General features: G+C 36.8%; 1 protein-coding gene across 7 annotated transcripts in view; it reads left to right on the top strand.

The window, feature by feature from the left end:
• Positions 1 to 8,976, top strand: part of LOC117329291 (magnesium/proton exchanger-like) — a 62,530-nt gene extending 53,554 nt beyond the window's left edge. For 3 of the 7 annotated variants that reach the window (XM_033887174.1, XM_033887206.1, XM_033887183.1), the window contains 4 exons: positions 1,613 to 1,718; positions 4,204 to 4,382; positions 4,585 to 4,917; positions 6,214 to 8,976. In XM_033887174.1, coding sequence (XP_033743065.1) covers positions 1,613 to 1,718; positions 4,204 to 4,382; positions 4,585 to 4,917; positions 6,214 to 6,456 — 861 coding nt within the window. In that variant the 3' untranslated portion in view covers positions 6,457 to 8,976. The remainder of the gene's footprint in view (positions 1 to 1,612; positions 1,719 to 4,203; positions 4,383 to 4,584; positions 4,918 to 6,213) is intronic. The other 4 variants (XR_004533147.1, XR_004533146.1, XR_004533144.1 and 1 more) reach the window with 4 other exon arrangements.
• Positions 8,977 to 12,248: the final 3,272 nt, after the last annotated feature.

Raw genomic sequence — 12,248 nt, 5'->3', positions numbered from 1 at the left:
TAGTGTGGAATCAGTATAAAGTGTGGAATCAGTATAAAGTGTGTAATCAGTATAAAGTGTGTATTCAGGATGTAGTGTGGAATCAGTATAAAGTGTGGAATCAGTATAAAGTGTGGATTCAGTATGTAGTGTGGAATCAGTATAAAGTGTGGATTCAGGATGTAGTGTGGAATCAGTATAAAGTGTGGAATCAGGATGTAGTGTGGGGTCAGTATAAAGTATAGCGTCAGTATAAGTGTGGATTCAGTATAAGTGTGGATTCAGGATGTAGTGTGGAATCAGTATAAAGTATAGATTCAGGATGTAGTGTGGAATCAGTATAAAGTGTGGAATCAGGATGTAGTATGGAATCAGTATAAAGTGTGGATTCAGTATAAAGTATAGATTCAGGATGTAGTGTGGATTTAGGATGTAGTGTGGAATCAGTATAAAGTGTGGAATCAGGATGTAGTTCGGGATCAGCAGGGATAACAGACCGGTGACGTTTATCTTTGTTTATTTCCTTATATGGCGATCAACTCGACCTGATATAGTATGGTATAATTTAAAAGTATGGCATCAGGATGTAGGATGGGATCAGCATTGCGTAATGTGGAATCAGAATAAAGTGTGGATATAGAATAAAGAGTGGATTCAGGATTTGTTGTGGGATCAGTATAAAATGTATGTTCAGTATTGGTGTGGATTCAGGATGTAATGTGAAATTAGGATGTAGTTTGGAATCGGTATACAGTATATGGATTCAGTATAAAGCGTGCAATCAGTATAGAGTGTGGATTCAGGATTAAGTTTGGAACCAGTATAGAGTGTGGATTCAGGATTAAGTGTGGGGTCAGTATAAAGCGTGGATTCAGGATTAAGTGTGGGAAAAGCATTAAGTATGGATTCAGGATTTAGTGTAGAATTAGGATGTGGTGTGTAATCAGTATACAATACGGATTCAGGATGTAGTGTGGATTTAGGACTTCGTGTAGAATCGGTATAAAGTGTGTATTCAGGTTAGTGTGGAATCATGATGCAGTGTGGATTCAGTATAAAGTGTAAAATCATTGCGTATTATATATGAAGAGGGCTGTTAATCAGATTGTTTAATGAGGCACAGAACGAACTGTAGATACATGTATAATTGTTTGAATTACGTGAAAATCTGTGAGTTTGATTGATTCAGAACGTTCTCGGCAGTGTGGAACCCGTTCACGTTAAATCTAGAGAGGTACTCATACGGTGATATATACGTGTCACAATAGAATCTTCGATCGCGTCACCAAGTCAATTCCCATCACTCCCTCCGATGCACCGGTAGTTTCCAATTATAATAGCTAAAATTTAAACAGACACTAAATCATAAAAAATATTATCGTCGATCAATCATATGGAGAAATTCTATGTTACTCCTGAGTACCGTTAATCTTTAATGGCACGAGCGTGGCTCGAGCGCTGATAGATGATGGTATAAATAGGACAGTTTTAATGGTAGTTACATTATCATAGCTGTCACAAGGTGATGTGTTACATGAAGCAACAGTTTTTAATCTCTGAAATAGTTAAAATATTATGCTAATTTAATTAAACGAATGCATTAAATTCACATGATCATTGTTTTTTCCCACAGCTTGTCGAGAGAGAACATAGCTTTCAAGTTGAGTTACTTTCTCCGACAGGAGGGGCTGAGATCGGCAGGATAGGAAAAGCTATTGTTACACTTGTGAACGATGAAGGTAAATACCAGTTTGATGTATTAAAGCCCCATACTCCAAACAAATATATATATAAATGTTTACATTTTGGCCTCTTTACAGTATTCAGACTTAATGTATACCTAACAAATTATCGCGAATCAAAAACTGGAGGAAAATGTGTATTTATGAAAGTATAAGAGAAATTCCCCAAAAAATTATAACTGGGTCCGACGGACCATGTTTCTATGCAAATTAGTCCCACAATTTAACGGGTGGGTTATCAGTCAACACAAAATGGCGAAACACCGAAAGCGTGGGCCTGCCAAAAGGCAGACAGATTCTGCCAAAAAGAAATTTAAAAGGGGCTGGAATCGGCAAACCCTCAGGATATCCTTTGGAAAAGAATTGATTCGTTGGAACTAAGCAAGATAAGAAAAAGGAATAGACTCGAGTTCCGATGTTGTCGGACGTCTATTGGATTGCTGGTTACCCTTTTCCGTATTCCTCGAATAGTGTCAACTTCACCGATCTGAATTTTGTCGATGTTTTGTTGCATGCATATTGCTATATTTTAAAATCAAGTATGTAGCCTCGTTCCGGGCTCCGTGACAAATCTCGCGCGGCGAGTTATTTTTATACACCGATGTCGCAAGGATTTCCCCGGTCAAGCGTCCAGTTCAATGGTCATTTTAATGTTAGGAGAGCGTGAATGAGCATCTTGAATTACCATTAATACATGTGTGTAACTAGATAGACATTTAGGTTATTTTGGAGTATGCGACTTTAAGGGTCATCTATATAGCAGAATAATGTTGAATTTCAAACACGAATAAATATCTAAATATTTGCACAAAAAATGTCATGTAATATACCAAAATGTTTGTTTGGACATGTAGCTTCTGATGCTACCAGTTTCTTCTGTGGAGTAACTTTGTGGTAATATGTAGCATGGAATAATTCTAAGTCACGCAAATGACCAATCCTGAAAAATAGCCAAGCTGTTATGTTCACAAGTGTCTATAGCTGGTCAAACCAATGCTCCTATTTGGTGCTTTAGACACTTGTGAGCAAAACGACATGGCAAGTTTGTGTAATATATGGGATACAAATGAGTTAGTTATGTCCCCCTGAAACATGCATTTTTCTTACGTTTTGTTGAAATTTACAAACAGCTTAACACATTACATGTCAACAGCAAGTCCCACGGTTTGCCATGATACATATTAAAAGTTCATCATGTTACTTCTGTGACATTGCACCATAATAGGGATTTATAGGCCTGTAAAATATCAATGTTTTGACTGGATTTGCTATTTAGATGCCCCTTAATAGTACAGTCAACTCTAATACAACAAAGAATTGTGACATCTTAGTATGAAGGAATATGAAGTGTATTCACCTCATTCCAAGGTATCGGGGGTCACATTCGCTGTAATAATTAAACTACCTTTTCTGAACAGCCAAAATGCATTGAGTAATAATGTTGGCCATTCTCATGCTGGACAAAGGACTATAAAGCTTTACATATCAAGAGGGGTCCAATGGGTTAGTTCTTCTAAATAATAGTAAGATGAGAGGGACACAAGCCCTTTTGACCTCTTTTATTGATTTTAATACCATTCGTTCGAGATTTGTTTTTATGATAGACGTATTTATTTCTCATGAAACACCTGACGTGAGGTAGGCTTCCCCAAAAAAGCATGATTTACATTTCTCCGTATCGATTGGACGTGTTAAGAGGTGGTGACATTGCTGTACTGAGATCCTGACTTCCTGTCTTTAATCATCCCCAGTATACTATTAAAAGACCGTCACGTCATCCCGGTCCTTCTGTTACTTAAGACACTGCGATAGCATCTCGATCGTCAATACACGTATTTTAAATGTCACAACCTTTTACATCGATATCCGTCTGCTGTGACATTTTTATGTATGCATGATTCAATACTCAATGAAAACAATCTGAATTGATGTGCGACGACCTAACATTTCATTATCAAATATTTACATTTACACTGCAGCCCCACTATATAACTTTACCAAGCTCACTTGGAAGTTATGAGTCCATAACTTCCAAATCTTTATTATGACGTCATTGTTATGGTGACGTCATAATTGTCACGTCGGCGATAACGAAAGATGGCTGTTGAAAAGGCTGTTCCGTCTTTGACGATAATAATTTGTTCATTCATCGTCGGAGCAAAATTCCTGGATATAGTCATTAAAAATCGTTGCCAAATGTAAATATAAACATTGAACTGCTTTTAGTTTGAAGTTATGGGCTGATGAATGCCAACTGGACAAAGGCAAATTCAACATGAAGCGCTAGCGCGCTTCATTAAATTTGCCTTTGTCCAGTTGGCATTCATCAGCCAATAACTTCAAACTGAAAGCAGTTCAATGCTTAAAAACAATCTATGATTATGTAAATTTTGATCATGCCAGTGACGCAATCTTGTAGTGAAAGGTCATGTGATGTCCAGAAACTCGCTCGTGCTATGACGTTGATCCGTTTTCATTGTAGAATTTGAGGGCCTCGTATCTCGGATAGCCAATCAGACTATGAAGAACCTGGACGGTCTGAGACTAGACTCGTCGTCATGGGGAGAGCAATTCCATGACGCCATGAATGTCAATGGCGGAGACACAGAAAACGCAACTGTACTCGATTACGTCATGCATTTCTGTACATTTTTCTGGAAGGTACGAGTATAACAGGATGGAGTGTTACGAGTAGAAAAGAGGGGTGCTACGAGTAGAACAGGAGGGTGTTACGAGTAGAACAGGATATATTCGGACGAATAGTGTCTCTATAAATGGTTGGAAATCGTTAATGTGAAAAAAAACCTCTACTTTGTCTAGTTTACTGTTGATCATTAACATGTTGCCGATTTTCTGTCCTCAGGTGATGTTCGCCGCCTTAATTCCACCCACGTCCATCGGAGGGGGTTGGCTTACCTTCAGTTGCTCACTGCTAGTGATCGGCTTCCTGACTGCTATTGTCGGTGACCTAGCCTCAATATTCGGATGCCTGATAGGACTAAAGAAAACAGTGACCGCTATTACGTTGGTGGCACTCGGCACAAGTATGCCAGATCTGTTCGCTAGCAAACAGGCTGCAATAGGGGAGAAAACAGCGGATAGTTCTGTTGGTAACATCAACGGAAGCAATGCCGTCAATGTGTTCCTTGGTCTAGGGCTACCATGGCTCATAGCAACCATCTATTGGACAATACAGGTACGTAACGCACTCATAGTACTCACAACCACCAACTACTGGTCAATAAAGATAGGTAATGGGAGTCATAGCAACCATCTATTGGACAATACAGGTAGGTAACTTACTCATAACATCCAACCACCGGTCAATAAAGATGGGTAAAAAGACTGAAAACAACCATCTATTGGACAATACAGGTAGGTAATCCAACCAGCGGTCAATAAAGATGGGTAAAGGGACTGAAAACAACCATCTATTGGACAATACAGGTAGGTAACTTACTCATAACATCCAACCAGCGGTCAATAAAGATGGGTAAAGGGACTGAAAACAACCATCTATTGGACAATACAGATAGGTAACTTACTCATAACATCCAACCAGCGGTCAATAAAGATGGGTAAAGGGACTGAAAACAACCATCTATTGGACAATACAGATAGGTAACTTACTCATAACATCCAACCAGCGGTCAATAAAGATAGGTAATGGGAGTCATAGCAACCATCTATTGGACAATACAGGTAGGTAACTTACAGCAACCACCTAATGGTTAATAAAGTTAGGTTACTTACTCAAATCAACCATATATTGGTTAACGAAGGGGGGTAATGGGACTCATTGTAACAATCTACTGCTCAATCAGCTTGATAAGGGTAGGCAACTTACTCATATCAACCATATAAAGGTAGGTTACTTACTCAATAGCAACCATGTAAAGTTAGGTAATAGTACTCATAACAACTGTGTACTGGTCAATAAAGGTAGGTAATGGTACTCATAACAACTGTGTACTGGTCAATAAAGGTAGGTAATGGTACTCATAACAACTGTGTACTGGTCAATAAAGGTAGGTTATGGTACTCATAACAACTGTGTACTGGTCAATAAAGGTAGGTTATGGTACTCATAACAACTGTCTACTGGTCAATAATGGTAGGTAATGGTACTCATAGCAACCATCTACAAATCGTGACTTGCCAGATAAGACACCCACACACATATAAAGGTTAAATTTGTAAAAGACTAACAGAAACAAGCACCTGCCTTATTAATTCAAATATTTGACAATCAACGAGGTAGTTAGCAAAAGTCTTTGGGTCGTTTTTGTTTGAACAGTCGTAATAAAAATTAATTCATAACCACCTTTGCTTATACAAGCTTATCGGAGTCACGGTTCGAAACGGACTTAGTCAGATTTCTGTGTAAGGAAGCAAAAAACACTGAATGATAAATTCCTCTGTAATTAAATTGCCTAAATAGAATTTGGTTTTTTGTCTTCCTTATTGTTATACATGTAAATCTGGTTTTCAGGGGAAAAAATTCCTGGTATCATCTGATGCTCTAGGCTTCACCGTTGTCGTGTACACCGCATGCGCAGTTGTCACCCTGGTTATACTCATGATCCGGAGGAACGTTGCCGTTTTCGGTCGAGCGGAACTGGGTGGACCATTTAGACCCAAAGTTTTCACCGCAGTTCTCATTTTGTCCTTGTGGTTTATCTACGTCATTTTATCGTCATTGAATGCGTATAAAATCATCAATGTCTCCTTTTAAGATGGTGAGATTCCATCTGATATTGGAACAATTTCGCTGACATATTCGGAGTCCTCGGGGTGTTACTTTGTCACTAGTTACTCGGCACTCTCTCATCACAGTGAGGCCGTTTTGATATAGTTTTAGTCTGAAATTATTAATGATGACATTCGCAACACTTTTAGTATAATTTTGCATTAAGAATTTACTATAATTATCATATCTTTATTGGATTTGTTTATTTATTCATATTTTAACACTCACATGGTGTTACCGGTTTCAAGTCTAGCCATTTTTAGTTTACTTATCAATCAACTTATAATGTTACTATTTTACCCTAAGCCTTCAAGCGAAGTAAAGTTGCTTCAGTACTACTGAGTTGCAGTTTGCAGCAGGAATAGTAAAATGGATATATTCCTACCAAAGTTATTCTTCCTGACAAGAGTTCGGTAAAATAAATTCAAATCGTCAGTCCTATATAGCTGATATTCTACAAAAATACTATTCATATGATAAATTTCGCCTTTCTATTCAGAAAAACTCAAAACCAACTCTCCTGCACGATTGTGTCTGATACATAGACATTCTTTAACAAGATCAAAACAAATCCTGTCGGAAAGCAAACATAAATCATTCCAATTATTCAGATGTGCGTGCAGAACACGTCTAGAGACAATTGTAGAAATTGATTGATAGAACGACTAAAACAATAGTTTTCGTTTGTATACTATCGCCCGCTGTTCCAATCGTGAGAATATTGAATTAACATTAGCAATCTAGGTCTAGAAATGAGTGACACTGCTGACGTTATAAATCTAACGACAGCCCCGAGCACGTGACTACTGAATGGCTGTTTTGATTGGTCTGTGATATAGACGTCGTCACGTGGTGTATGTATTCTGATATTGTATATATTTTAATTTGATGTCAACTTTCAAATATGGCAGTGCATACGCGTGTGTGATATGATCATTTTGTTAGCGTTCAGGTGTCACATTTCAGGGTCGTTTATTTACTGTTTTTTTTCTTCAAAAATGTGTTTACTAAGTCATCTCAATAGTTTTATTTGTTGAGACTAAAATGATTTCCATTGAAATGACTATACTGTATTGTTTATCTGGCATTAAAAGCTTTCAGTTCAACCTGGCAACACATAGCGGGGGATAGGTAATTAATGACGTCACTATGTTGACAACATAACGGGGGATAGGTAATTAATGACACCACTAAGTAGACAACATAACGGGGATAGGTAATTAATGTCACCACTATGTAGACAACATAACGGGGATAGGTAATTAATGACGTCACTATGTAGACAACATAACGGGGATAGGTAATTAATGACAACACTATGTAGACAACATAACGGGGATAGGTAATTAATGTCACCACTATGTAGACAACATAACGGGGATAGGTAATTAATGACAACACTATGTAGACAACATAACGGGGATAGGTAATTAATGACGTCACTATGTAGACAACATAACGGGGGTGGGTAATTAATGACGTCACTATGTAGACAACATAACGGGGGATAGGTAATTAATGACAACACTATGTAGACAACATAACGGGGATAGGTAATTAATGTCACCACTATGTAGACAACATAACGGGGGATAGGTAATTAATGACGTCACTATGCAGACAACATAACGGGGATTGGTAATTAATGTCACCACTATGTAGACAACATAACGGGGATAGGTAATTAATGACAACACTATGTAGACAACATAACGGGGATAGGTAATTAATGACGTCACTATGTAGACAACATAACGGGGATAGGTAATTAATGACGTCACTATGCAGACAACATAACTCGGGGATAGGTAATTAATGACGTCACTATGTAGACAACATAACTCGGGGATAGGTAATTAATGACACCACTATGTAGACAACATAACGGGGATGGGTAATTAATGACGTCACTATGTAGACAACATAACGGGAGATAGGTAATGACATCACAATGTATAATATATAGGGCCTACGTGTATCTTGGAAATTGGAAAACCATTATTTTGCTTGAACTTCAAGATAAAGTCCATGATATATACATAGTTAAGCCTTTTATTCTGTTTGGTTCCTGCCCTTGTGATTTTGTGTTTACTGATGGACAACTGCCTTGTTAGCTTCCCGTGTGCAAAACCGTGATAATAATATAAAAAAAACCGAGAACAAATAATGATACCTGCATATTTGAAATGTTCAAATCAGATCGACGAATACCATCAGAACAGAACCAAGAGAACAGCAGTATATGTATCCGGGCAGTAGTAGTCGTTAACTGATCTATAGAGATTCGAGGAATTAAAACATGGGGGTGAGTGTTTCGGAATGTCTTGTTAATTGTACAGACTGTTACTGCCATTGACGTTTTAATGTTATCTATTAAGAAATTGATTAATGAACATTTTATCTTAAACTTGTAAATGATTTGTTTCATAGTTATTTCGTTTTTATTTTTGTACTTTTAAAGTACGATCTAATACATCAATAAAATGAGATAGATGGGTACACTGATCGCTTTGTTGTTTTTATTGGATCCCTATATTTCAGGTTGTTGTCTTTCAGACTTACACTAATTGTGTTATATGTTTAGCATTGGTTGCAATGGTGTGTATGAAGCAGACTACAATGACTGTCACAACATACCGTACCTGACTCTATGTTATTTTTAAAAAGTGGGAGAAAGGAGAATACATCGGTGAGAGGTTACCAGCATTAATTTATTTTAATTGGCCTACAACCATAGGATAATGTAATGTATTCAATATTGTAAAAAGTGATACTATATATTCAATTCAATTCAATTCAATTCAAATATGTTTATTAAAGTGTCACAAATCAGATGCAAAGTACAAATACATATATGGATTGAATAGATTTTTTTAATTGTCATTGCGGCTATGAATACCAGTAGCTAGCTAAATATCCCGTGGCGCGCGGTAGCGCGCCTCGGAGGATATGTAGCTAGCTACTGGTATTCATAGCCGCAATGAAAATTAAAAAAATCTATTCAATTCATATATTTACATAACATTGATTTAAAAAATTTATAGCGAGAAAACGAGAAATTTTATTAAAAAGAAAAATTTGTCATGTATACGACGAAACGCCAAATTATTAGAACAGCCGGGAGATCCCGCCTATGCACCACGCCATTGTTTTAATATCGTTCCGCATTTTCAGGTCTTTTTTGTTTAATTTTGTATAAAACAAAAAGAAAGAAGTATTAAAGTAAAAATAATATTAAATACAATCATTCAATTCAAATCATATTTATTTTATGTGAACAAATTGCAACACAAACACAATATTTTCATAATTGAAAGGCGGACTATTTTTTTTGATGGCATATTAATATGACCCGATTAATCAGGTGATTTGCACGAGAGGCAATGTTTTCATACGGTTTTCATAGTGTATTCATGGTCATATGTTTGTTGTTTTCACTTGGTATGTTCATATCAGCAAACCACATTAGGAATGTAAATATAGTAAAATGAGAGTTAGTGTAACACAACACATTCTCTTCTTTTCTTTTTAAGATTCATATCCACAGCCCCCTTGAATCTGATAACTACAAATAATCGTCCATATTTAGTTGATTTAAGTGATATGGAAGTATTTTTCAAAAGAAGATTAAGTGTTATTAATATCTTATTGAAGTAGACATACATGTATCATTACATAAAGACAGGTAAAAGATGGGAATGACCCCTGGGCCTATTTTTACAACATGATTCCGTTCATTTCTTGATGCTCAACAAATGCTATGTAGTGTTATTGGATGGGGAACACCAAAACGGGTTCCTGTAAAGTGCAAAAACGAAAGAAAAACGAAATCAAACGCAACGAAACGAAATCAAACGAAACGAAAAAGGAAACATTGAAAAAAAGAAAAAGAAAAATATCAGACTGCACACAGGTCTAAGTGTCTAAGGGTCTAAGTGTCATCGGGTTAAACATACGATACAGGAAAGAATAAATTGATCGTACTGATCACGGCGGAGCAAATAGTTATGTAACTAAAATGAAGCCAAAAACGCGGTCTAGGTCGTATGCCCAACCAGAGACATATATAGGTACAGAGACACCAACTGAGGATTTGCCGCAGAATCCAGCCTTATACACTTTTTTGGCATATCCCCAAACCCGCCTCTTTTACCTGATAAGGAACAAAATTGCATCTCTAGACACTCCCGTCCGTCCTTAATTTCCATAGAAGGAGTGGTCGCATCGTCAATCGTATTTCCAAAACTCCCCAAAACGCATCCCCTACCGAATCACCGTCGTCTCCCCAATGCTATTCTTACGGACAATCATATGCAAATGGGGCGCTTCCGCCACTGAATATAGTTCCACCAAATAAATTCGTAATAAAATACTGGCAAATGATTCAAGTCAGACACATCATCAAGATAATTATAACGATGCATAAAAACCTTTTTCTAACTATAATTTAGCTTACAAAATACTGAATTCGTGAAATAAATGCGTTTGTCGTCAGTTCAACAGTTCCGGTATTTATAACAGTTGCTCGGGGGAAGAAGATAAACGCTGCACAAACAATCGCCCAATCTAGCGAGATTAGGCCGTTTAGTAATGAAAGTGTGGAACAATGAGGTTTCTGACAAGGTATTTAAATTAACTTGATATGATTCGGCTCATAAGCCATGCCTATAAACTTACTATTGTTCGGAAATCAAACATACTCTTTTGGCTTCGTATCGTCAATTTTAACAAAGATGGCGGCGACATTATTTTAGGTCAACACGCCTAGGATAAACAAAAAATACTGGACAAAATATTAAACAAGCTCCGATTAAGCTGAAACTTGGTCAACGTGTCGCTCAAACATCATTCTCACTATTTTCAACCCTCCCTACCGATAGCAAATGTTATTTACATTCAAAAATCAACATACTCTCGGACACAATCAGCACCACTGAGTTTACCAACTAGGTCTAGAGAATTTACACAATTTCTTCTAGCTGGTACTATACACAATTAAGGCTGGCAAGGAACAACAATATGACAATAACACCATAATAAATATCCCTTAGAGTGTCACAAAATAGTAGACATTTTCTCGACTCTGTTACATTATGTAAACTGCTCTGTTGCCAGTAGAGGGTGGGGGTTGGGGGATGAATATGTTATGCATCAAACATTCGCCGGGTAAGAATTTTATGGGAGATGATACCGGGATTATTTGACGAAAAAATCATGACGTCAACTAGAACAAGCCGAGGAATGTGATACTACTAAAGAAATCATCTCGTACGACCAGTCACGGTTAAAGAAAAGCTTCTGTTTAATGCCAATACATGTACAAATCCATAACACCATTCTCGTGTTATTGGTTTTTTAGAGACGTAAATTTTATTGTTGATGTGAATTACTTCTTGTATTAAGTAACCCTGTAATAAGTAAATAAATAATAAAATGGTGGAATCGCTTCAAATGTAACAAAACAGTAATTAAATTTGTTTAGATCAATACAGGAAATTGTTAACATTAGGAGGGTGATATTTCCCTCGTCCTCCGGCCTCGGAAATATCACATTTCTCAGGATAACAATTCCTTTCATTAACCTTAACATAACGAATAACTTGTACGGTATTTTTAATAATAATAATAATAATAATAATAATAATGGTTTTATTTGCACATTACAGGCCTCCAGCCCACAGTACCATTTCAATATACAATACATTTTTGACATCACATAAAATATATATACAATTGTAATATGATATAATTACATTTTCCAATGCTCAATATTTCAT

The sequence above is a fragment of the Pecten maximus genome, chromosome 1 (assembly GCF_902652985.1).
Source record: "Pecten maximus chromosome 1, xPecMax1.1, whole genome shotgun sequence".
NCBI classification, from domain to species: domain Eukaryota; kingdom Metazoa; phylum Mollusca; class Bivalvia; order Pectinida; family Pectinidae; genus Pecten; species Pecten maximus.
This window is presented reverse-complemented; position numbering and strand designations above follow the sequence as displayed.